We start from the raw sequence: 26,990 nt of genomic DNA on the forward strand, positions 1-26,990 counted from the left end.
ACCTCCCAACATCCGGGTTCCTGTCAGCCGCCGCGCCGCCGCCGCCCGCTCCGTGTCTCAGGGAGGCGGCGGGGCAGGGAGGAGGCAGCGAAGATGGCGGCGGCGGTGGGGAGAGCCGGTTCCTTCGGCTCCTCTTCGTCCGGGCTCGGTTCGGCTGCCGCTTTTTCTTCTCCTTCATCCGCCGCTACGGCCGCGACCAACAACAACGCGGAGCTGCGGGCAGGCGGCGACGAGGACGATGGGCAGAACCTCTGGTAACCGCCCGCCCCGCCCCGCGGCCGGGGACCGGGGCGCGCGCTGACCGTTACCGCCCTGGCAGCGACTCCTTGCCCTGCGGGGGAGGCGGGGGGGAGGGCTGGCTAATCCCCCCTGTGGCATGCAGTCCCTCTCAGTCAGTGAGCTAAGGCGGGGGGGGGGGGGGGGGTGGGTGTGTGTGCTCCTCCCCTTGGCGTTGGCAACTCCTGCCCTGCCCCCCATGCCTTCTTCCCCCCAGGAGGTGGGGAGGGTGGGGGGCCGGGAGGAAGCGGGACACCCACACTCACACACCCCCACCCCCACACCCCCGCCCTAAGCGTTGTCGTTTCTCCGCGCCAGGTCCTGCATCCTCAGTGAGGTGTCCACGCGCTCCCGCTCTAAGCTGCCGTCGGGGAAGAACGTCCTCCTGCTGGGTGAGGAAAGCACCCCGCTCCCCTTCCCCTCCCTGCCGCACGCAGGCTTGCTCCTTAACCCTCTCTTGGGCGCCTGGACCTTCTCTTGTTTAGCCCCCAATGGCGGGGTTGGGGTTGATGGAGGCAAGGTGCTGGCTTAACCCTCTCGCTCCTTCCCTTGCATGTTTTTGCTTCATTTTGGATATCCAATATCCAGAGATGTTTTAGATATCCCACTCATCGTAGGTACCTGGCCATAATACCTTTACTATCCTTCCCCCACCCTAGTTCCTTAGGTAGAGATGGCTTGGAAGGGTGGTTTTTATTGTCTTTCTCCCCCGATGAGGGTTGATTTCGGGGTGCGTGCGGGTCCTTCAACCTTTTCTGAGACCTCCCTCGTTCGTGCAGCCAGCGCGGCTTGCTGGTCCTTATGGTGTGACATGCAAACACAAAAATTGCTTCCGTGGCCCGTACGGTATCAATGACGGCTGCTCCCTGTTGGCCGGAGGGCGGGGTCGGCTGTATGGGCGTGTTGGTTGTGTCCTGCCCACATGCACCGAGCTTGTCAGCAGCGATATCATCAGCAAGTTGTGCAGCGGCATCGTTTACTGCTGCTGGCTTTCATTGTGTTCTGCTGTCTCCACCCAGTGCATTAGTCCAACCTTGCGTTTGGCAAGGATTAGGAGTTACAGAATGGGACTTTGATAGGGTGATAATGAGGGACCTAGCTATTATTCAGTGTTGAGGGAAGAGGAAAAATGATGTCCAGCAAAATTTAACACTTCATGAGGGAGGGGGGGAGAAACGGATGCTCTCAAGTGTGTGTGTGTTTGTATATTATTGCTATTATTATTAGTGGTTTGGTTTTTTTTTTGGTTGAAAGACTATTAAATGCTCTTACTGGTAGACAATTTAATGAATCCAAGTGGATGAATTTGTTAACTAGCCGCTTCTTCCCTCCTTTGCCAACCGCCCTGTCCCCAGAAAGAACTGTGTGTTAGTATTTGGAAACACGGTTAGAACCCAGTAAAGACACTCATGTGGACTCTCTGCACGCTATGATTCTATGTAGTCTTGTGGTTTGTACTCTTTTGAGGTTTTTCAAGTTTAGTTTTTTTCCCTCTATAATCCCGAAGCAATCACTGCGACCCTTTTCTTCCTGTTTTGATAAGCTGAGTGGTGACTTCAAACTGACTATGAAGGAGAAAACTGTGCAAGGATGATGGGATGGTCTAGTGAACCTGTTATAAGACTTACTACCCTTTGTTGCTTTTTATGTTATGTAATTAAGTAGGATTTTGAGATTGGAATTTCTATTGATATTAAAGAAAGGAAAGATTTCATAATGATTGACAGCTTTTTATGTGATATTTTGAAACTAAATTGGATGATTGTCCTTGTTGAACTTGGAAGATTCTTCTTCAAGCTGTGATCCTTGTCAAGAAGATTACACTCTTGTTTTTCCTCTCTCTTCGTAGTCAGGCAATCCTTAGTACTCAATAACTGGAGACTGTGCTTCCTTCAGAACTAGAGAGGGCACCACAGAATGTTTCCAAATGCTCATTTAGTTTGTGATGTTTAATCTGTTGTATAGGAATCTTCATTTTACCCGTTTATGTAGAGCTTATAGAATGACTTACTGTAACAGATTTTTTTCTTTTTCTTGATTGATGCATTTTTTAAAAGCAGCACAGATCTGTAGAAGAAATTCTAGTTCTTTCATAGGAATTGTGCTTTCTAGACAGCCATGGTCCAAGGAAAAAAAAAGTTGGGCAGGTATTTAGGGAAAAAGAGCATCAGATCTGAGGCCAATGAGGATTATGGCCATGTTCTTTGTGAGAATACCTAATCCATGTATTACACTTTGCTGTTCACTTGCAAGTCATGATGCTGTTCCTTGAAGCACACTGGCACAAGAAAAGGAGAGCTCTTATGTGTTCTGTATTGGACAGATTCAGTATGTGAAGTTCTGTCTCTTCAGGTTCTTGAGCTGTGCATTTGCAATTTCTCTGTTACCTCACATTTCCTCTATGTTTAAGCGTTGTTCCTTTAAATAGTTTTGTATTAGCTTTTGTTGTTAATGCAGATCACTTCTTGCCATGACTATTTTCAGTTTCATCATTCTTTGAATACTTTTAAGCAGGAGTTGTAAAGCTGACCGAGGTCTTGATGGTTCTCACTCGCTTTATGGTAGGCAAATATTTGCAGTATAAATAGTTACGTTGGTCAAAACTTCACAGCTGAAACATGATATGTAGTGACAAATGAATGCTTATTTTCAATACAAACTGCATTAAAACCAGAATCCCCTAAGCTTTCAACCCACCCCCTGCCCTCTCCCAAACCCCACAGAAGAACCAACCAGAAAAACCCAGCACTTAGTGTTCTTTTGTTTGCTAGGACAAATTTTATAATTTGCCTACAGCGTTTATATTTTTGAAACACTGCATATACTTGTATGCCTAGTTGTTCTGGGAACCTGGCTGTGTCTGGCATGCTGATTCTGCTATTTCCGTATTTATTTTTAGCTATGTTAACATCTCATTTTTAAGAACCTGGAAAGCAGTTCAAGACATCACAGAAATAGCTAAAGGAAACTGGAATGCCAAATGCTAATCTGTAGATATGGCACGTAGTTTTGTGAAGTGAAGGTTAACATGTAACGCTGGTAATTCTCCGCTCAAAATCAGCCAAAGACATTAATTAACTTAGAGTTTTACTTCTGCAAAATTGTTTTCACTTGCAGACATTTTTTCAATAACTATTTTTCTGTGAAGACTTTAAACTTTAATTGGCATCACATGTAGCATAAAAGCATTTTTCTGTTCTTGTATGAAAAAATAATAAAAATGCAAGCTTTCCTAAACTTTTCTGTAAGGCAAGTATGCTCTGATTCCTAGGCAGTTCTGTCATAGTGACCATAGCTAACTCATTTAGCAAACTATACCAGCAGAAAATGTAAGAAGTCCCTGCTTTCTTAAGGAAATACGGTGCACTCAGTGACATTTCTAGCTACGTTTTGCAGATAGCCAAAGGACTGTGTTTTTGTTGTTATTGCTGGGCTTGTTTGTTTTTTTTTTTTTTTTCTCCTGGACTGTCACTGCTCACTTGTGTCATAAAGGTAGCGGATCAGAGGAGATGCTTTTTGTCGAGTGTGATGAGAAAGTTGATGCTTATAACTGGGAGCTCTCTTGTTCATTCGCTTCCTGATACAATTTTATCTGAACCAGCAAGTGGAATAGAGGGAGCAGCTAAGAAGTCACCATTGCAGGTTACAGATGGAATCCATAGTGCTATAGAATGTGTGAAGGCTGGGATTCAGAGGCCTGAACTAATCATTTATCCAGTAACCTGCAGCATGCATTCAAGCAGTAATGTTCAAAGTTGTTCCAGGATGCACAAGAACACAGGCTGCCAGCTTGCAAGTGAACTGAATAGTTGCTTTCTATCTGGCTTTGTATTTCATACATTCCTCTGTCTGTGAAGCATAGTAGATTCTTTGCCTGCAGTTCTGATGATGTCATACCATCCAGTGACACATGTACACCTGACTCCAAGTGTCTGTATTGCACACTTAACGCTGCTACTGAATCACTAGCATTTTGGTTTTCTTTATGCATTTTACCCCACTTGGTGCTAAAAGCTTTGAGTTTAGTGGGCAGTGAGTGTTAAACTGCCTTGTGTCCACATTTTCTCTTTACCCCAGACATCTCACTTTTCAGGGCCAGGCCTGTTTGTTTGAATCTTTGAGCTCTCCTCCTGTCCAGTGGCTGTCAGGATGCTCGAGAAGAAGTTTCCACACTCTACAGCTAATTTACAGGTACACTTTTCTGTGTGTACATGTATTGGGAATGGCTGTTATTGTAGAAGATAGTACATCTTGAAGAGCAGTTTTAGCTTGCTACTTTCTTTTAGTGGACCAATGGAATATAGTGAACTTCAAAATTAAGTTCTGATACAGCAAATTGTCATGAGAGTATATAAAATCAATATAAAATCTGCTTACTTAAACTTGTACTCAACACTACAAAAATTACTTTTCCACTTTATTTTTTCCTATTCAAATAGCTGAAAGCTTCACTGTGATCATTTCGTCGTTACAGCTGATGAAATACTGCTTGTTGATACTGTCCATATTGTTCATCTCAAATGTTTCTTAATTTTCTAGTACTGCAGAAGTTAAGTCAGATAGCTTCTTTTCCTCCTCTTCTTGCAACTTCTTCACCTTCTACAGATGATGAAAGCCTCCCAAATGTAGGCAAGTTTTGTTTCAGTCAGCAGAGTTATACTTCTGAAGAGTTATACTTCAATTGTTTTGATGGGGCATTGACCTAGATAAAATTCTAATTGCTTGTTTTGCAGCTACATTTTTTTAGAACTAAGTAGCACTTCTTCATAGTGTCCTTCCTGCTATAATACCTTTCCAAAAAGCCAGAATTACATGGATGCTATGTGGTAAAACTTACTTAGAACAGCATGGGAAGTTCTGAAATCCTTGAATTGCATTTATTTTAATTTGTCTCTGCTTTGCCAGAGGTGCTGCTGGTTACTGGATCTATCTCTGAAATAGCTCCAAAGGTGAGGAACAGTGAAAGGAGTTGTGCTTCTGTGTTCTCCAGGCAGGTTAGTGGCAGGAGTACTGTTAAAGATGTCCCTTTGATAGTAACATGGGATTATTCTATTTTGGTGGTGAACCTGGGTAAAATACGCTAGATTACTTACTGCTGTGTTAAAGGAAAAGGCTTGCATTAGAGCTGTATGCTGTTCATATTCACTATGGAATTCTCTGCAATATTTGGCTTTCTATGACTGGGTTTTTCCAAGCATAAGTAACACTGTGACTGCTGTACCTGTTTCCACATCTATTCTTGTGGTGCAGGACTTGACAAACAAAAGGCATGCTGGAACAGTTGTCTACAATCTGCTTCCTATCGTGTTGTAATGCAGAAATGCAATTAAGGTGCTCCTCAGAAAAGTTATTTAATTTTTCAGTGCCACAAAGGTACCAAATTAATCATATGTGAGGGGAAAGACTTATCTGGTGGAGTAAAATAAACTTAGAGAAGAAGTTCTTTTTCCAATGAGTAAATTATAATTTAGTGGCAAGTTATTTGAATTCTTGATATGACCTACTTATTGTGAATTTCCATGTTGTTTTGAGGGATTCTAGAGAAGGATCTCATCAGCACAATCAATTTTGTTCTCGAGTTCTCTGAAAGCAAACTAAATTTGGCCTACTTTGATTATTTTGGTCTTGTTCTGCAAAAGGCATTCTTCAATTACTATAGTATGTGTAAACAAGTCTCTTTCACTAATATGTGGCTGTGGAAAAGGCAGTTATTAGCTTGTGAGAAGCGTTTCATCTTGAAAACAGCAATAGTACACATGTGCTTGGTTCTAGTAGGAAGACGACTGTTATTTCTCCACTCCACTCTATTAGGATTCAGGCATTCCACGTGGTCTGGAATAGGGATTGCTCTGTGATTCTGGGAAGGCAACTTTGCCCTGTTTGACAACTCTGGTTTGGGTTTGATGACTTTGTTCTATCATATTTTAAGTGAGGTGGGTTTTTTCTATTAATAAAAATACTCAATATTTTATGTTAGAAATGTTAGATGTTGTGAATTGTTCTACCCAGAAGCTGTCTTTGTTTTGTGAAAAGTATAAAGCTCGTTCACAAAAATATGCCTTTTTGGGGGGCAGAAGGCGTTAATTAGGACCATTATCTCCAGTTTTGCTTGGCCTGGCTTGAACATATTTTTTAAGAGATGAGTTTTATAATTCCCATATCAAGCTGAATTTTAATTGATGGTTTTAAAAAGCAAACAAAAAACTCTGCCAAGAAAGCCAGTAGGAATATAGATGGCACACAATTAAGTGCATCCAGGGCTTTTCAAAGAGCTGTTGAAAAAAATCAGAGTCCTGGGTGGAAGGGGGGCAGACCAACAATACTGATGACACAAAAGACACATTCACCTTTTGCTGCTTTACCTTGCCGTATTTTAAATACACTTGACACTTTACAGGGAAGAAGCACTTTAAATAAAAAGTCAAAACTCATGTCTGTCCTGGAGATAACACATTGATTTCTCTTCCATGTACAGACTTATGTGAGAAGTAAGAAATATGTTAAGACAAGTGAAAATCTACTTCTGTTTTCATTTTCTAAACTGAAAGAAATGTGGAAATAGCATGAGTAGTAAATATTCTTGATTTTAAAAAGCTTCATTGAAAGTTTAGATAAGCTCTGTAATAGAGAGCCTGAGTTCTCTCTAATGTGATGGCTTATGGTTGAACAGTTTAAGTAGCAGTTCATAGATAAGTGCTTGCTTGCATGCATTCACAGAAGGCGATTCATTCACCTCATTGCCCATCCTTCCCATCTATGGGTGACCATTCCGCTAAACTCTGTATTGTAGCAGAACATTTAGTGATACTCCATTCTCTGCTCAGTAAACATACTTTTTGCCTGGAGTAGTGAGAAGGGAGGAGGCTGGGCAGGATTTTGTTTTATGGCTTCCTATATGTTTGAGGGCAGGAACAAGGACCGTCATCAAGCTCTGTTTTGTAGACAGAGTAGCACCTTGGACAGAGAAGCTTTGAGGGGCACAACCCCAAACTTGAGCTCATCAGAGGAGTGAAGTGTAGCAGTGTGGGGATAATAATGAAACGGCTTTTGTTTAGTTGAGTGTAACTTTCCATTTTGTTAACAAGATGGTGAAACACTGTGTAAGCGGATTGGTTTGGCTTTGTTTCAACTGCTTCCTCGCCTGACTTTTCTGCAAAATTAAATCTGTTGTCCCTCCCTTACTTGTCTTCAGCTTTGGTGTATAGCACTGCTTGCTGGCAGCATCGCTTCTGTTTCTTCACTGCAGTATCAATATGTAACTGCAGTTTGATGTAATGGAGAATTTTAGTTCTTTAGGGTTGACTCTGGAAAAGGAAGACCTTTTATGTTACTTGCAAAAGCAGGATGCAAAATCCTAAATTAGCAACGATCTGCTTGATTTTTATTCTACCTTGCAATTCTGTATTGAGAATTGTGTGTCAGAAATGTTTTGCTCTGTGAGCTTATGTATGGAAGTCAATTGTTAATTTGATTATCACACAGTTAGAAATAAAGAAAAAGCTAAAGGATTTTCCGTCTCAAACTTTTGGAGAGAAGAGGAGGATGATGATGACTCTTTTTGAAGGTACATGAGGGTCCATTTTATATATTGCTTCAGTAGCACTTTAAAAAAAATTCTGTTTCCTAATATTAATATGCAATGATGTTTAAGTCTGAGGAATATGAAATTTCCCTTTTGTCTGAAACTAAGCAGCATTACTTTTTCATATACTTTAGAGATACCCAGAGACAACAAAAAAGATAAGTATGCTTAAATGTCTTGGGAGTTGTAATTTCAAATGCCATATAGTATGTGTGTATATGTATTGTTATTGAGAAATTATTTTTTTAAAAAAAGCACATACTTTCATATATGTCCCTGGTAGTACTTAACACTAATTGCATTACTATGCTGTACATTATCCATCAAACCTAAAATAGCTAATAGACTTTAATTTCCTCACAAATATTTCCCCCCCTCCTCTGTTGGAGAGAAGCTTTTATACATACTAAAGGCATTAGAGTAAAATGTTTGAGTTTTGAGAAGTCTTAAAAGCTGGCATTGGATGCACTTAGAATTAATTTGCTGATGAGATTTGTAATAACTATTCAGGAGTTTTAGATAAGCACTAGTTTTAAGATTGATTTGTATTTTGATATACTTGCTGAAAAGTAACTACAAAGCAAAATTATACTGCTGCTCTTTCGTAGCATGACTTGATATATTCAAAGCGTGTTGACTTTTCAGGTGTTTTATATTGAAGACTTTAGGTTGGAAAAAATAATTTAATAACAAGGATACAAATACATTTGCAGCTGTCACAATTTTAAAACGTATATGCAACGTACTAAAAATAGAAAGTAGAGGTAGATGGAAGCTCAAGTCTTAGCATGTTCTCTTGGCCAAGGCAGTCATCTTTTCCTAACTTTTGATGATGAATTGTGTGGGCAAAAAGGAGGAAGTCCTGATGTCATATATGATGGTCCTGGTTTTACTTTCTGACAGCTTTTTCCATAATATTGACTCTAATCTGGCTTAAATCTGTTGAGAACTCTGGATCTCCTGTGGAATAGGGCACATTCAGCTAGGCAGCTATCGTGCACCCTTGCAAGTGAGTTGTCCTGTTTGTAGGCTACTTGGTTTATGCATTGCTAACTTGTTTTGGACCACTTGTCAGCATTGCTTCTAACCCTTTTCTCCACAGATCTTTTGGTTTCTCTTCTATCATCTGCAAACTGTACTATTCTCTTCATTTACCTGAATAATTAATGAAAGTGGTACCAAACCCTTCAAACTCCACTGATGCATCATTCTGGCTTTCTAGTGAATGATGAGCTCTGCTTTCTGCATGCAGTAACTTGTATGACAGAGTTATGTAGGTCAGTGATCCACCTACCTGATCTTGGTGTTTTGAAATGGGTGGATATTTGCTAAGGAGAAGGGAGTAGAGAATCTTCTTCACAGAACAGATTAAAACTAACTAATTCCATACCGGAAGGCTGAAATGACTACTGTGCGTACATATGTGTCCAAAGGTACTAATTTTACATCAAATCAACTTGTCTTATGCTGTACCGATAAAATGTCTTTCTGTGTAGGTTCTGAAGATAATTACTGGAAAACTTGAGGAGGGAAAATAAAATTTCTGGCTCTTATTTTGCCATAAGACATTACCTTAACAGTACTGAACTTCAGTTTACTTCAGGCATTTGGAAACATGGGGGTGGGGAGCAATTCACACAACACACAGCCATGATAAGGGGCTTGTGGGACCTATATTTGAAGTTTCCCTGTTTTGTTTAGCATGGGTGCTTTCCAACAATAAAGTTGCATAGATATTAGCATTTGTATAAGTATGTTTTAGTTTAGACTGCTTAAGTGTATCTTTTGTCATGTTTAGAACTTTTTATAACCGCAGATGTTTCTTAGATTTAAGTTGCAGCTGCTTTTGTCAAGTACTGGTAGATGTACTATGCAGAAGATGTTAAACTTTCGCAATGCAAACAAGTTGTTTCTGCTGGCAAAATGAATCGAAGCTGCGTGTTCAAACAGGTAAAATAACAGAATGAATCACACAGAAATTGTTGGCAAAAGTAACAGCAACTTCAGTGGCATAGCATGTCAGTGCAGCAGCTCTTAAAGTCTCCACAGTTATTTGTAGATGACAAATTTAAGAAGCTTGGGTAAGTACTTAGGTGAGGGCAGAGGAGGAACTGTAATTCACCTCTGGTAAAGAAGCTTGGACTCTTCACTTCTTGGGCAGAACTTTTAAATAAAAGGATATTCTCACAAGAAGAGGAAAAACTTGGTGTATGAATAGAAAATAACAAATTTTAAATAAACATTGGAAAGCACAGCTATAACTGTTTTCGTACGTGCATCTTGATATAATAAAGTCGGGGACCTAGCAAACAAACTCTTAAATGTTGAAAAAGTTAAACTGATATAAGTTCATTTTTCACTTAACTTTTCTACGCCAAACCAGGTCTTAAACTTCACTTCTGGTCTTATTTCGCTCGCGCTCTCTCTCGCTCTCTTTCTCTCTCTCTCAATGCTTTTTCGTTCCATTGAGTAAAATCCCCTGGGCTACTTGGAGTAAACAATCTTATGCTTTCTGGTAGCTTCCAGACTATTAGTGAAATCGGAACCTGTAGCTGAAATATAAATTGAAGACTTGGTGCAGTCATCTTGGGAAAGATATGTTGAGTAAATTCAAAATCAGTCTATCATATGATTTTTCTCCTCTTTTCTGTGGTTATATCTGTAGTCTTTTTAATGTAACCATAATATTGTGTATAAGATCATGGTCAATTCCCTTTAAAGGGAAAACTTCATCATTGTGTTTAGCAGTGAAAATTGCTGTCCTTGAACTCCTTTCTTTGTTATGTAGTTAAAAGCAAGTGTTTATACTACTCCTGTATAGGAGAGCCTTGGGAAAAAAAAAAAAAATCTGTTTGGCATAAAACTGATAAGGTACTTCTTAGGAACCTGGTTTTAATCTCAATTTTATAACTTGTGAGTGAGTTCCAAGAACTTCCTAATGTTTAGACATTGTTTAGACAATGTTATGTGCCCATTGTACTGCCAAATTAGAGTGGCAAAACCCCATTTTGTGTCCAAATTCAGCTTGGTTACTCTTTCAAACCGGAAAAACTGCAAGTGAAGTTTTCCAGCTCTGTGACATATGGTTAGAAATAGAAGCTTTTCAAAAAGAATCTCTGGAAATAGTTGAGGTATTTACACTGTGCTTATGCTGTAAGGTTCACTGGTTATCCGAGCTCCCTTTGGAGGGGAGAGAGTAGGAGTGAACGTATCTTGATTGCAGGCTTGTCACTGTGTGAGTACCCAACTACACATGTATTGTAAGACAATGGGCTTACTGTTTGTCACCTCTTTTTAAGGTTTCTTTATACCTCTAATGGAGAAAAGACTCAAACAAACCAACCCATAAAAGCTAAGGAAATAGATCTGCTTTACTGAGCCTGGTATTGTGTGCTGTTTGATATGACAGAGTTCTAAATAGTAATCTTCTGATTGTACTATGAGCTTACTGTGACTTAAACTCTACGTCAGAAAGACTTTGTTAACACTTTGGTTGCAGTTGAAAGACTGAAATTGTTTGAGGTGTTTAACTACTCCTTAAGGTATCTTTTTAAAGATACGTAAAAGAGCCTATTTCAGATAGAATAATTAGTGGCATAATTGCATTTATCAATAATTAGAAATGAGATTTGAAGCTGAGGCATGCCCTTTGAACAGATGGATGAGTTGGGCAAAGCCCACTATATTTCAAAACTTCAATGAGCTCAGTCACTCTGTTAGTATATGGTTTCTTCTTGCCCCGGGTGGTTTTTAATATGTAACTGTGATTAAAGATTGAGTGGTATCTAACTTCTGTCTCTCCAGGTGAAGATGGAGCAGGTAAAACTAGCTTAATAGGAAAAATTCAAGGAATAGAAGAATACAAAAAAGGAAGAGGAATGGAGTATTTGTATTTAAATGTGCATGATGAAGATAGAGATGGTAAGTTTGTATTTCTAATAATATCTTAAACCAGTTTGAAAGCAATGGTTCAGTAGTGTGATATTTGGAATGACAGTGGGATGTTTTTCTTTCTTTATAATTTGCAGGAGTCCAGCTTAGGCCATGAGTGATTTGTATCATGAGGAAGTTTCTCAGTGTTAATTCCTTTAGTAGATACCATGAATGACCACTTAAGTGGTAGAGGAGGAGAAGAACCAGTCAAAAGAAAAGGCTGAAAAGACCAGGGAAGCAGTCTTAGCTGCAACATTCTGAATGGATGGTAGGCAAAAGTGCATTCCTCAGGCCTAGAGGAAAAGGTGCCTAGGCTCTTATCTTCCATCTCAATTATTGTAGCAAGTATTTATCTTTTTGAACGTACAGAGAAACCTTTGTCTTGGTGGTATCAGAATCTGCAAGACTACGTATCATGCATTGATGGGTAGGAAAATGTGCACAATGCTAAAGGACATTTTAAAAACAAACAACAACAACAAAAAAACCCAAACCACCAACCCAAAAATTTGAAGGAAGGAGAAAGTAAAGTAGAAGCTGTGGTTCAACTGGTAAAAAAGATGTTTAAGATCCAGACCGCAAATACCTGCAGTTATGGAATGGATAATTGATGCTTATATATGGAGGAACAGGGCACTGTAGAAGTGCAATGAATTAGCTAGAGGAAGTACTTAGAGGGAGTGGGTTGTGAATAAGGACATACTGGGAGCTGTGGGGAAAAATAGGAACTCTTGTCCGTGCTACAAGAACAAATCTAGATAGAAGGAGAACCAGAAGAAGTTGGCCTTTTTTTTTTTTTTTTTTTTTTTCTTCCTTCCTTCTTTCCCTTCTCAAATCATCTGCTTTCCTGACTTCCATACTTCCATGTCTGGCTTTTGGTCTCAAAGATGACTTCACCAGTGTTAAGAGGATTGGGAGTTTGGTCTAAATGTCTTCCTCAGAACTTCTGTAACGAGTAATAAAAACTTACCTGAAGGCAAAATGTAATTATATTAAGCTATCTAATTTTGAATCACCAGCTCTTCCTTTACTGCAGAAGCGTCTCTGAATATTGGAGTATGGTGTTTTGGGGGGAAAAAAAAAGGCATTGGGATGGTCTGTTTGTCTGGTGATTGTCCTTTTGCAAATCTGAAGAACAACTTTCTTGCCTGCTAACTCCATCTAAATCATTAAAAACTTGCAGTTCTGCTCCAGTTTTCTGAAGGGCCAAGGTACATTCTGTTCTTTAAGAGTTATGTAGGTATATCACTTTGGAGTTTTGAAGGGGAGATGGCAGTCCTTGACAGCTGAGCAGACCAAGGGTTGAGAAGGGATGGCTGAATTCACCCAATTCCCCCTTTCAAAGTTGCATCTTGAAGAAAATGTTTTCCCTCTCTAAAATGGTGAAGGTTAATTTTGGAAATGTTGAGTACTATCTCTGGACTCTCACTTTCAGGTAATGTATTTAAGATCTTCAGTTATCAGCCATTAAACACAAGAGTTTGGAAGATGAGGGAGGTCTCCACAAGCTGCAGTTTGCTGTGTTGTTATGTATGTTCAACTGACTGATAAAATGTGTCATCTGCTTTCTTCCTTGTATTTTACGTGTCTAAAGAAGATTTAATAGCCATTATGTAGTGGACTGTTTCAAGTAAGTCTCATAAAATGTTTTCCCTTTTTTTGTAGACCAAACAAGATGTAATGTATGGATTTTGGATGGTGACCTGTATCACAAAGGTCTTCTTAAATTTGCAATGGAGGCAAGCTCTCTAAAGGACACTCTAATTATGTTGGTAGTAGACATGTCTAGGCCTTGGACTGCACTGGATTCTTTACAAAAATGGGCAAGTGTTGTAAGAGAACATATTGACAAGTTAAAAATTCCTCCTGAAGAAATGAAAGAAATGGAACAAAAGTGTGAGTATTCTGCAAATACATAGGAATCCATTTAAATCAAATATGCTTAATGCTTTCTGCACCATTTAATCTCTCCATTGCAGTCTTTTTCATTCTTTGGAAATGTTACTTAAAATTAGGAGTTATCAAGCAAGTCAAGCTTCAGATAAGTCTCGAGTAGCTATATGAAAAATACTAGTATTTCTTTCTAACAGGCATACCTTAATTTGGAGGCCAGGGGGGAAGCTTTCAGAATGAACACAGCTGGGTTGAATTTACAATCTTGCTTCTTACGGATTTTTCTAGATAAGATTCTCCCAAGTGAAAAAACTTCCATTTTTTTTAAATTTTTTTTTATTTTAAAGGCAAGTTATTGCATCAGCTTCTTAACTGTTCCTGTAATTAGTCTAGAGAATTTTGGACCTGTTCCCTGCCTACTAAAAGTTTAAACGTTGAAAGGATTGATGACAGTCTGGGCCCTTTCTACTTGAAGAGTTTTATCATAATTATTATTGACACTAATACAGCTATATGTTTGTTTTGGCATGGATATGATATAGCTCTATCAGTGTCTTGTCTTTTTAGTTTTAAACATGCAAAACACAGAAGATTTTGCAGGATTTGTTAAACTATCAGACTGAAGTCACTAACATCACAGCTCCGTATTACTTTCGTGTTGCTGCTGTATTTCCCTTGGGGTACCAAAGCATGAGTCTTTCCTGTTCATGTCTTAGTGAATTACTACAGGGAAGAGCATTTGAGAAAGCTGTGTGTTAAGATCAAATAGCATGATTAAACTTTGTTTATAAGTCTGAAGTTGCTCTCTGCAACTGGTACGTTCTTAAGTAACTGACTGCCAGGTTGCTGAACAGCTTGTTCAGAAATGCAAGTTGTAGCCCATAAGGTGACAGTCATAGATAGTCTGGAATGGTGGGGGGGTGTTGGTTGTTTTGTTTATTCTTTTAAGAGAGAGATTCTTCTGAGAGAGGTATCATCCTTGAGAATTGTATCTTCCATGAGAAGAGCTTGCTTAGGAGGGAGGAGCTGAGCTTTTTGGGGTGTGGTTTTTGGTTGGGGGGAGGGAGGGGAGACACAGGATGGGGTGTTAGTGTGTGTGTTTCACACAAACAGTTTCAGCATAGGATTTTACTGGATGGAAGTAGTGAGGACACTATCTCTGTTACGAAAAATGTGTAGGCTGATAGTTTTGCTTCTTTACTGAGTGAACAGACTAGTTCTCTCTACAAAATCCAGAAAATTCAAGTGATGAAGTGACTCAAGAAAAGCAGCTACTCATTAAAACTTTTGTCTGCTCTCTTGTTCTCTTGTCATCTGGTCTAATTCTTATACATATTGATGGTCTGCATGTTGGCTATAATAGAAGCCCTGGACGCAATCCAGATACGACTGGAAGCTGGTTTTGTTTTGAATCTCCTGTTACGTGGCTTCACACATTGCTAGGCGGGCAGCAGCTTGACACTGCCAAAAGGAGGAGAGAGGAATCTTGCTTGCCTGACTTCTGGCTACATGGTCTTACTTTAGTCTTGTGTCAGGCTCAGTGTTCCTGAGAGGCTCCTGCAAGCTAATTTAACTTGCTGAGAGGACTGCTGCGGGTTTGTGTGTGTAGTTTTCTGGAGGTGTGCTGCTGTGCTTGTCTTCCAGTTCTAGCAACTTAACTCCACTCACAGACCCTGTGAGGACTAAAACTGCTACGGGAAGGTGTTAGGGGATACATAGCAGCTGTGTGTGAAGGGTTGGAATAACTCCTCCTGTTATTGAATTCATCTGTGTCTAACGAAGCCTTGTGGCCTCGTCATCAATTGTGTCTCTAAGGAAGACCTGAGATTGTATTCCACAGTCTTTGAGCTGTGATATACTACATCAATCCTCCTTTTTACTGTTTTCTGTACTTGTATAAAGATTAGTATGTCATGATCATACAGTGGGAATTTTAGGAACCCACTGGAGGACTTCTAGCACTGGAGTAGTGTGATTTTTATTTTGGCATGCATTATCCCAGAACAGACAGGATGCTGCGTAGGAAAGATTCCCTTGAGTGGCTGCCATATCTTGGTGAGGACTCTGGGTTTAAAACATGGTCAATTTGGGAGGCTCTCAGAAGCTCCCAGATGAGACAGAAGTACCAGCATTCCCTGAGTAAGAGCTTGAGTTGACTATTCAAGTAGAGATGATAATCTGTGCATGTCCTTTGTTATTGTGAACTCCAGGATCTGTAGAAAAGTGGAGTAATCTTGACCTAATACATCTTTTCCTCCAGGGTGTTGAAATAAGTCTTGCTGTGTTAATTCAAGTCCTGCTTTTCTAGATAGGAACCCAGAGGGCTTCGATCAGTTTAGTGAAGGTAGCAGTGGATTAACAAAAATCGGAACTAAGCAGTTACAATGTACTGGAGTAGTTAGTTGCTCGTGTGCATGATGCAGCTTGCTGCCTGAATTGTCTTGCTGCCTGATTTTTTTTTAGCTGAATCAGGATGTGCTACTCAAGGAAAAGTAATCGGGGGGTGGGGTGGTGTGGTAGAATCCTGTTTGTGCTGTGTGAAACAAGACGTGATGTGAAAGGTACGGACATCTTATGCCTAATATTGCATCCCTGACTGTAGGAATAGCAAGTGGCTGTGTAATATTAGAGGCTTGGGTGTATGCATCTGAACCTGACAAGAGAGTTACACTTGTAACTTTATCTTTTTTCTAATTCTTGTTATATTCTGACTTACCCTCCTTGCTAAATTTTAAATTAGTATCTGATCTATTGTAAAAGCATACCAAATATTTAATATGCTATTAACTAATTATAAAGCTAGTTAATAACTAATATTTGTGTATTCTATTCTTTTTGCTTATTACTGCTGTAGATTCACTGTACAGAGAGAGAGAAGTGTGGACAAAGGGATTTTAGGTAAAACCTGGTATAGAGTAGCAGCTAAGCAGTATGTGTAAAGCTTAATTCTGTTTATTCTAGCAAACTGTTCCATTAATTTTGCCAAGAAGAATGCAAGGAAACTTATGTCCTTTAGGAAATGTATGAAGCAATAGTAGTTACTATTAACTGCCTAGTGCTTCCACAATTATAAAATAAAAATTGGTTAATGCTGTCCCTATGGACAGTTTCATCTCATCGTGTTCTGGCTGCTGATAAAGCAGATCTCAAACTTAGTAGTTCTTTCTTGTGCTGCACAGAGCAAAACAAATAGTCAGCACTTGGTGCATGCTCAATTTTTTCAACATAAAGAAGAAGTATTATGCAATCAACAGTGCTAGAGATCAATGGCAGTGGAAATCATTGTTGAAATAATAAAGTAGCTGATCTTTAATATAACTTTTTTTACTTTCAGTGGTAAGAGACTTCCAGGAATATATAGAACCAGGCGAGGATTTTCCAGCTTCTCCACAGAGAAGAAATACTTCATTACAGGAAGACAAAGATGACAGTGTGATTTTACCCCTGGGTGCAGATACACTAACATGTAACTTAGGCATTCCAGTAGTAGTAGTTTGTACAAAGGTTTGTTTCACATTTTAGGTTTTTTGTATATTTTATTTAAGCAACTCTGTCAATTGTGGATTCGGGGTGGGAAGCACATGGTTCCTAAGTCATTCTGAATACCTTGGATAAGAATTCTTTAAAAATGTTTAATGTTGAAGGTTGGTTATTTTCTGGAAGCCCTGATTGCATGTAGTTCAGGAGTAGTTTTTCCTTTAGTTATACCAGTTTTCAAGGAATTGAGGAATACCTCAGACCTGGTTTTGTTCATAGAAGTGAGCTAGTCAGTAAGCAACTAGAATTCCCCTTGATCTCCACAGTCCTTATTCTGCAAATAGTGTTCTGGTAGGGTTTGGGGTTTTTTAATTTTTCTCATCTTTTTATTAAGATTAATATATTTGAGGGTTCTAGTTAGTGAAGTGCTGCTCTATTAACTTTCCTCAGATGTTAGGATGTTTCTGTGATCTCTTTTGGTTTCTGTTAGATGTATAACCATATTCTTAGTCTAAAGAAAAAATGGTGCGGTTCTCTTGTGGCTGGTTTTGGTTTTTTGTTCCACACCCCCCCTGCCCTGCCTCTTCAGTTCTTATTGGCATTAAGCATACTGCATCCGCAGCCTCTGCTGGCCCCCAGTGAAAGAATAAACCTTTTGATGCATATGCTATTCCTTCACTGGAAGGCTAACCCTCTCATTTGAAAAGCACCTTTTATTCTCACCTGCTAGCTCTCTGTTATTCTTCTCTGCTCTCCCTGCTCCCCCCCTTTTTTTTTTTTCTGCTTCCACATTCCTTGCTTTTGCCTCCCTTTGCGAAGGGCTAGTTAGTAACTGGATAAAAACCACTATGCCACTATGTCCTGTAATACCACAGTGTGTAAAAAATACATTGTGCAGAAAATGGTGGTGTCATTCAGTAGGTCAGTCTTCAAAAGAGAGTTTGAGTTACTGCACTGGAGGGGGGAGGAGGAGTGAATGAAAAATGGCAATCAGTTTAACTCCCAAGTTAATGCTGACCACAGTACGTGCACATCAAGTTATATATTATTTTTTAAAAAATTGTCTTCCATTATGTTTCTAAACTATCTCAGCAGGTTTTTGTTTTTCTCTGCACCACCAACCCCACTCCATCCCCCTTGCCCAGTTATGAACTGGACGTGTAGCAGCACTGCTATTTCAACAGATAACTGAAAGTGGCATATTAATTTTGTGTTTATCTTGACAGTGTGATGCCATCAGTGTTCTGGAAAAAGAGCATGACTACAGAGATGAACACTTTGACTTCATTCAGTCACATATCAGACGGTTTTGCTTACAGTGTATCCTTTAACACATCATAAAGATGATAATGACTCAATTAAATCTTTGCATTAATTATGACCAGCTTAAAAGAATATGTGGATCTGTACCAAAGTAGTATGTAACTCCTTTACTGTAGCTGTCAGTCTGCTTCAGCTACCCCCTAAGACAATGTTGAGTTAAATTTTTCTGTTTTCTCTCTCTCTTTTTTTTTTTTAACAGAGCTGCAAGAGACTAGCATGTCCCCTTACCATGAATTTCTTTACTTGCCTTTATTTCCATATTTAGGAGTCAGTTTGCAAATCAGCACATCTTAGCTGACAAGATCCCCAAAACAATAACAAGATAGTTCATTTAAGTATGGTCTTGCTTCAGGTGCACATAAGGCACGTTATTCTTTTTGACCAAATATGCAGTCTCTTCAGTGTTCAGTAATTCCACAGGATGAGGTGATAAGGGAAGGCAAGAAGTGTGAATTGCTGTAGGAAAGGTCCACTGGCTTCTCTTGTGTTGGTACAGAGACAATGCACATAAGCTGTCACTGTGCTATTATTTTTATTTTTAAACTTCATTTTTTAAAAAGAAGTCTATAAAATACTGTTTAGTGTTGTTTAGTGAGCTAGATGTGCCGAGATATAGATTTCAGATGCCAGTAATACGCCTACATTGTGTCATCATCGTTTATGCTGTGGTAAAGGGAAGTTTAAATACTATTGGAGAGACAGCAGTTAACAGATGGAAAAATTAGTTCAAGAACCTGAGACCTCAGTTGAGTACCAAGATGGCACTTCCTTCAAAAGGCTTCCAAGACCTAACTTTCCGAAATGGAATTGGGGGTAATTGTAATAAGTCTCGTGGATGGAGGAAGAATATGAAAGATTAATACAAATTAGGCTCTGTGATTGTGTATGCCATGTACAACTTGGAATTCTGTTCTGAACTTCACTGAAAGGGAATCGGATCCCATTATATGACTTTCTTCTAGAACTTGAATTGCATGCACGTAGAAATAAATTAGGGGGTTTGGCATTTTTATAATCCCAAAGTAAAAATTACTCGTAACTTCCCTGGCTGCACATAAGCTGCGTTAATTTGATACTGAACCATCCTGGAATACTAAGCGCTCTCTTGGTCTTCTAGTAACTGATACACAGCACAACTTCTTTGCATTCATTTTGTTGGAAAGCAGATCACTGTATAATGTAAGAACTGGCTCCCCTCATTTAAAAACCCAGGTGGGGAAGTGAAAGATCTTTGGCGTTTTTGAAGCTACTAGCGTTAGTGCTGTAGTGTCTGTGTTGCAGGATGTGATAATGACGAGATACAAGGATGAAAATTTTTGTTCGCTAAAAGCAGAAGACAGTTTTGGCGGCATCATAATGAAACCATTGGTATTGTGGGCTTTGAAAGTGATAAGAGCCTGTGCTTTACTCTAAAAGCAATAGCTGAGTTGGCCTAAAACAAATGCAGGAAGAAAGATTTAAATTGCTAAGTAGCTTATTTCAAAAATTAAGCGTTGGAAGTTGTTTAACCTATTTAATTTTGTATTCCCCCTCTAAATTCTACAAAGTAGATAAACTTTAACAAAAAGGGTCACTTTACTGTCTCTTACTAACCACTAAACTGAGTTTTCTTTAACAAGTTTATTCAGATGGGGCAGCACTTATTTACACTTCAGTAAAGGAGAACAAAAACATTGATTTAGTGTATAAATATATAGTCCAGAAGTTGTATGGATTTCCTTTCAATGTTCCAGCTGTTGTTGTGGAAAAAGATGCAGTATTTATGTAAGTCATCTGCATTATTATGTCTATATGACTACAAAATGTATTTGTGCAGGACTCTAAAACAGCATTTAGAGCCTTTTTTGTTTATGCTTTTTAAAGTTCCATTTAACATTCTTGTGAGTTGGAGTTTGGTGAGTGCCAGTGGGTTGAGATGACAAATACTCACTGCCCCAAAGAGAAATGTTAAACCCAGAGATTTTGCTCTTCTCTGTTGTGGTGAACCAATCTCTTAACTAGTTGTACTAGTCAATAACTAGCTTGCACAGCAGAATGGGAGCCATGACAACTTTCCTGGCTTTCAGATCTGTGCAGTTGAGGATTGCATACAAGAATAATCTGAAGTAACAATAGAATGTAAAGCCAAATAATCCTTTATCTAGTCCTGCAGGTTGGGATAATGACAAGAAGATAGGAATATTGCACGAGAACTTCCAGACACTAAAAGCAGAAGACAGTTTTGAAGATATCATAATAAAACCACCAGTCAGAAAGGTAAATTGAGATGTTTGGGCATTCAACTTCTTATCTATTTATGTATCTGTCTGGTTTTTGACTGTTTCTTTCCTTGAGACTTTGCTTCCAGTTTATGATAAGAGTGTGATAAACCGTGTGGGTTTTTTCTTACATTGTCTTTTAAAATCGTTCTTACAGTTCTTCTTTAGTTACCAAAAAATCATTATGTATTTTTGTTCTGTATAGCTCTTTTCCAGCTTACACTGTTTTTTAGTCTGCTGTTGTTACATTGTTCAATACTACAAATATACTTGTTTTGCTTTTAATACGTATTTGGTATTGAAAAGTCTAAATGTCATTTAACTGTCGGTCAGGTTGAGTTAGTATTTTTTAAGAATGCTCTGTTTTGCTCTGAGTTGCTCATAGCTTCATAATGCTTTTTGGTGCTATTGGAGTATTTAAAATAAGAAAGCTCGAGAGAGTGTAAAATCAAAAATAAACATGTGAAAACGAGTTCTACATATATTCAGTATATTTTCTCTCTCATACTATTTAACAAAAGGCTTTGACAGAACTACCTGAAAACACATGTGGGACTGTTGAACAAAATGCCAGCAGCAGTGGGCCCCATGCGTACAGAAGTTATTGAAGGCAAATATTTCTATGGCGTTTCCTAACAAAGCTAAGAACTTGGAACTGATCATATTTCCAAGTGTGAATTATTTTAGCGGAGAAAACTAATACTATGTCCTTTCTGCAATCTTTAGGGAAAAAATCAAGACATATATAGTAGTATATTAAATCATAAGCGTCCAAGGAAAATACAACTGACAGGGTTTTTTTGCGTGCTTATAAACTTCAGGCCTGGATTATGAACTTTGATATTGATACTTGCCATGCTCGTTTTGGCACAGTTTTTGTGGTGAGCTTAGTTGGAGGGAGAGTGCTTACAATTTGACGCATAGACCTAAGATGTCTGCGCCCAGTTCATATACAAGTCTGATGCAACACAGGTGCAAAGTCACTTTTGCCATAGTTACCTACAATAATACCAAGGTTGGGCCTCGATAAGTTAACAGAGGCGTGAGCATGCTGCAGAGTATGTGCGTCTGTGAACATTTCTTACAGATCCCGAGATCTATTTCACTTTAATTTAGCTTAAATGGAATCATGAGGTAGCGGTCTTAAATATAGAAAATGTGGTCTGTGGTCAACATAGTACTTTACACATTTCCTTCGTTGTTGAATGCCTTGGTCATATTCACGGGGAAGTATAAAAGGAAATACATTTCTTTCTTTTAGTCAAAATCATATTAATGTTTTTGTATTGCAGTTTGTTCATGAAAAAGAAATTGTAGCAGAAGATGACCAAGTGTTTCTTATGAAGCAGCAGGTAATTTTCCATCTATAAAACAAGCAGCCAGTGTTTCATTTAACAATTCTCAACACAAATTGGGGTTTGTATTCTTAGTTACCTTAATATCTAACGCTACATGGGTTTGTTTGTTTTTTGCAGTCACAGTTGGCGAAACAACCACCTACTGCTGCAGGAAGGCCAGTGGTTAGTAATAAAAAATTTTAAATATCCCATGAAAATGATTCAGTTTCATATATTTAGAGGGTTGCTTCTTTTAATTGCACTATCAAATATTCTTTGATACAATTTTTTTTTTTTAAATACATGGTATTTAAGTCCACATCGTATACTGCTCTAAAGTTACGACACTTCTTCACAGCTAGTCATGACAACTTGTAGTGACAGCAAGGGCTAAATGTCGTGGCTTTACTTTTCATGTGTTAGAATGCATTTAAGCAGTTAGTTGACTCCCCTTTCTGTCCCAAGGGTGTGCCAGGGAGCAAACTACGTTGGTTGAATTGCCTTGGTGAGTTTTATGTCCTAAATTTGGCGCTCTCTCTCTAGGAATACTAAGACTCTGACATAAAATTAAGGTCAAATGAAAACCATGACATCATCTCTATCTGCATTTAAAATACAAATAAAATAACTAAAAGGTAACACAAGTTTAATGGGGAGCATGTGATCTTATAAATGTAGTTTTACCTTTCTAGATGAACTACAATTTTGCAGAAACATGACTTTTTATCCTTGAAGTGATGAATAATGCTTTTTCTTCTGGGCTGCATTTAGTCCTTTCCACAGTATTGGTGGTATGTGGTGTCTTTCCAAGAAATTTGGTGTAGTTGCTCTATGATCTAATCAGTGCAATTTTCATTACGGTCAGAGGCACTACTGAGTAACAGACGGATTTTCAAGTTTCTCACTGACGTAAAATGAAAAGCTAGTATTTGTAAGAATGTTATAAAAGTGTAAAAAAAAAAATAAAAATTGTACGCAATCACCAAAATCTAATCCTGTGTTGTTTCAGTTGCATGGGATACTACATTATTAAAAAATAAAAGATTAGGAGCTGTGAGAACAAAAGGCGTAATTTCACGTACTCTTACATTGCATGAATTAATTCTGCAGAAGATTGACTAGTTCAGCTTCAGGAAATTTCTTTTTTTTTTTTTTTTTTTTTTTAATTGCATAGGATGCCTCTCCCAGAGTTCCTGGAGGATCTCCTAGGACACCAAATAGATCCGTAACATCAAACGTTGCCAGTGTTACGCCTATCCCTACTGGGTCAAAAAAAATTGATCCCAATATGAAAGGTACCTTTTCTTATGAGGGCACAAATACAGTTGGGGAAGTAAAATAGCTGCTTTGCCTGCTTTCTTTAGTGTGCTTATTGAGATTGACTAATATGCAAAATCAGTATTTACTTAGAAAATCTGTTTGTTTTGGTTTTGTGTTGTGTTTTTTTCCCCTCTCTCCCCTTGCAGCTGGAGCTACTAGTGAAGGAGTCCTGGCTAACTTCTTCAATAGTCTCCTGAGCAAGAAAACTGGTTCCCCTGGTGGCCCCGGTGGTGTTGGTGGCAGTCCGGGAGGAGGTGGCACTGGAGGTGCTGGCAGCAACTTACCACCATCAGCAAAAAAGTCAGGTATGATTAACGATAAAAGATCAACTCAATCTGAATCGTGAGTGGGGGATCATTCCTATTAGTATAGTTTATCAGAAGTATGAACACTACTATATTTAACTGAATGTTTTATCGGATATAGTTTTTGATTTTGTTTTCATAGCAGTCGAGTATTACCTTTTTATGGCTCTCGGAGAATCAAAGAAAAACTTTTCACTTAGCTGTTTCAGCATGAATTGTGTCCACGTGACTTCTTCATTTTTCCTTTGTTCCCCGCCATCCCAATAAATGGCTTATGCTATACGCCATTTTTAATATGATTCAGATATATTGGGACTTCAGGTTGGTTTTTGTTTTTGTTTTTTTTTTTTAACAATACTGTCAGTGTTAAAGTAACTTCAAATTGTCTTTTGCTAGTGAGCTAGCTCTGATGTGATGAAGGTTTTGGTTGTCAGAGTTCTTGATAGCCTATAAAACTACTTAGGTATTTTCTATTGATAGCATTTTTTTATATGATGTGATTAATAATTAGTATTCCTCTAAAAATGTCTAATAGTGACTGCTCTAAATGTAGATGCCAGACTACTTTGGTGCTTCTTGCTATTCCAGATTAAAACGTTTCTGTGTGAATGAAGAGCAACCTATACAGGCATCTTCCCTCCCCCCTTCCCCAGCGGTCAGTAATGCTGCACTGAAGTGAGAGTGCTGGTGTTTCATTGTACTTGACATTAGTGTTTCCATTTACATAGTAAGAGAAAAAACCACCTCCCTTCTCACTAACATTCCATGTAGACTGACCCTGAATTCTCTTTTTACATGTGTGCACTTCCCTTTTTTAAATGCACAGCTCAGTCGGCTGAGCACAGTTTATGGGTACTTCCTAATCTGCTGCAGGCAAGTTCAGCGGTGCTAGTTTGAACAGCCTGTGGAGATTGTTCCAACAAGTGCAGCTGAGGCAGTATGAGATGCAGAGAGCACCCACTGAAAAATCCTGTGGGGGGTGGCCGCCAGCGGGTTTGGGTGATGCCAGGCAGACGGAGGCAGCGCTCCAGAAAAGTGGCGTGTCCGAGGCTGTGGCAGAAGCTTCAAGAACAGAATTAAACTACTGAGGAGGAAAAAGTGTTCTCAGAAACTTCCTGCTATGCAACAAATGAAGGGTTAGGGTGTAGCCAGTTCAACGTGGCAAAGGACTAGATTGTCAAGGAATGACCGTAAATAAAAACGTTTGGCTTGATGTGGCCTCTTCACCTTCCTCAGTACTTCCGGTCTTGTGCTTAGTGTTATCGATAATGCTCACTTTTCCAACCGGAAAATGGGCTGTTAAGACAGTAGCTTGGGATTTGAGAATTCCTTTTCCCCGCAGCAGCTATGGGAAATTCCTCTGCTTATTAGCTGCAATATCAGCCGCTTTGATGCGGGTGCGGTAGTAGCTTGCTTTAAATGATTTGAAGAGCAGCACAGCCCATCTGGCAACAGTTAGTTTTGTGGATAGTTCCTGTTAATTTGCATCTTCAGAGAGGATGCTGGGACATTGCTAAAACTACATGTGTGTCCGAATTTTCCTTTAAGCCTGAGGTAGCGTGCACGCTTGTCGTGGCGTTAGACTCTAATGTTCTGCGCTGCCTTTTCCCATAATGTCTTCTCCGTTCTTGGGATAGAACATGGCAGGATGCAAACCTAGACAGGGGAGTAAGAGTTAAGGAGTAAAACGATGGGGGAAAAAATGGTGTGTTTTAAGCTTGGATCAGGTCTAAGTGTGACTGCGCAAATATTTGTGCCACTCCAAGTTAGGGAGGAGGTGAGCGGGTGAGGAGGGAAGGGGATTTGCCATCTGCAGGTCTGCGTGCGCCCATGAGCAGCGGTGTCAGGTTTATGCTGACCACGTGTGTAGAACTGACTTCGCTGGGCTGTGGCGAAACCTCTGATTTACATTCAGAATTATTTAAAATAGATAGGATGCAGAAATTCGTGTAGAAGTATTCATAACGGCTATCCTTAATAGACCTTCCTGTATTTTATATTTTACGTTAACTCTTCATATACGGACAAATAATATATAATTATGGAAGTTTCTTTGAGAAATTGGATATAGAGAAGGATGTGACTTTCTCTCTACTGTTTCCTTTCTGGTTCTTTTGGGTTTTGGCCTTAGGCCTTTACTCTGCACTCAAAGTGTGCAGTAACAATGTTTAGGATTTGTCTGATGCAAAAACTGTGTTTTTCTGGTTTTTGCTTTTTTGTTCAGTTTGACGGGTGTTTCTCGAAAATGAGAGATGCTATAGGCTTTCCCAAACCTGTTTTATAAACGTGACTGAATGATACGCATTTCTTTTGTAGGTCAGAAGCCAGTTTTAACAGATGTTCAGGCAGAACTGGACAGAATTTCACGAAAACCTGAAATGGTCTCTCCTACAACACCTACATCTCCCGCAGAAGGTGAAGCATCTTGAAGACACCAAATAAAACCAATTGTTCAGTTTTCTGGGATAATTCAAACTTGCCTCTGCCTCTTCCTTCAGTGACTGGAACTAAAGAACTGAAATACCTTTCAGAACACAAACAGTTGATGTCTGTCTTTCTTTCATGTGTGTTGCCCACCTTTACAAAAGGGAGCTGTACAGGTGGAAAACGGTGATCACGTCACGTAGGAGTACTGTTCACAGTGCAAGAATAGCAAATTTTAATTTTTTTTTTTCTGGGTTTTGTTGAAAAGTCAGTGTAATTCTGTAAAATGGCAACTATGTCCACTTAAGTGAGAGGGGCTGCTTAGAGCAGGAAAACTGATACACACCACAGGCACTTCGTTTATATTGATTTCCCAACCTGTCAGGCAAGTTTAATACCATCTTAAATAGATCAGCCTCTAAAGGAGAGGCCTACTACTAATTTTTGGAAGAGAAAATTAATTGCACAAAACTATAGCAACCAAAACAAACTCCAGTTACGCTTGAACACTTCATTTGGAGTATGGTTAAAAAAATCTGTTTGATCTCCTCTGAGACTTACGCTGCGTTCAAAAACCCAAGCAAAAATTCATTCCAGGTATAAGACTAAATTAGCGGCCAGGTTTTTTTGGTTTTTTCTCTTTGATTAATTTCAGACACTGAATAAAAGATGTATAAAGAAAAAGCAGAGGTTAAATGTACAGATTATCAGTATCCAGATTTGTCTATATATATATGGCTCGGCCTTAATGTCCCCCACCATGTTTCCCACCTTAGTTACGGTTTAAAATTGGTCATCCAAACTGTAATCAGTTAATAAAGTATTCTCTGCATTCAAATTTAAATAACTTTCATTGAAGCCA

At 39.0% G+C, this 26,990-nt stretch overlaps 1 protein-coding gene across 2 annotated transcripts; it reads left to right on the plus strand.

Moving 5' to 3' along the window:
- On the plus strand, positions 1 to 26,990 carry DYNC1LI1 (dynein cytoplasmic 1 light intermediate chain 1). 2 transcript variants are annotated; one of them, XM_087770718.1, is made up of 13 exons: positions 1 to 254; positions 595 to 668; positions 11,663 to 11,779; positions 13,457 to 13,687; positions 17,019 to 17,188; positions 18,388 to 18,481; positions 20,113 to 20,248; positions 20,629 to 20,740; positions 22,035 to 22,094; positions 22,218 to 22,262; positions 23,254 to 23,374; positions 23,546 to 23,704; positions 26,021 to 26,989. In XM_087770718.1, exons 1-13 carry the CDS (start codon positions 94 to 96, stop codon positions 26,131 to 26,133), a joined length of 1,593 nt encoding a protein of 530 aa, XP_087626844.1. In that variant the 5' UTR covers positions 1 to 93; the 3' UTR covers positions 26,134 to 26,989. The 2 variants fall into 2 exon arrangements, with proteins under 2 accessions (XP_087626844.1, XP_087626855.1); XM_087770729.1 differs by lacking the exons at positions 1 to 254; positions 595 to 668 and adding an exon at positions 9,686 to 9,808 and having other exon boundaries at positions 26,021 to 26,990.

The sequence above is a fragment of the Nipponia nippon genome, unplaced genomic scaffold (genome assembly GCF_047370975.1).
Source record: "Nipponia nippon isolate SJK-2023a ecotype South Korea unplaced genomic scaffold, ASM4737097v1 scaffold_1, whole genome shotgun sequence".
NCBI classification, from domain to species: Eukaryota; Metazoa; Chordata; class Aves; order Pelecaniformes; family Threskiornithidae; genus Nipponia; species Nipponia nippon.

Bases quoted from the DNA above. Each gene is read 5' to 3' on its own strand.
- DYNC1LI1 (XM_087770718.1), top strand. From the start codon at position 94: ATGGCGGCGGCGGTGGGGAGAGCCGGTTCCTTCGGCTCCTCTTCGTCC. The intron at 20,741-22,034 runs GTAAATTGAGAT...TTTGTATTGCAG, and splicing joins TAAAACCACCAGTCAGAAAG to TTTGTTCATGAAAAAGAAAT. The intron at 22,095-22,217 runs GTAATTTTCCAT...TGTTTTTTGCAG, and splicing joins TGTTTCTTATGAAGCAGCAG to TCACAGTTGGCGAAACAACC.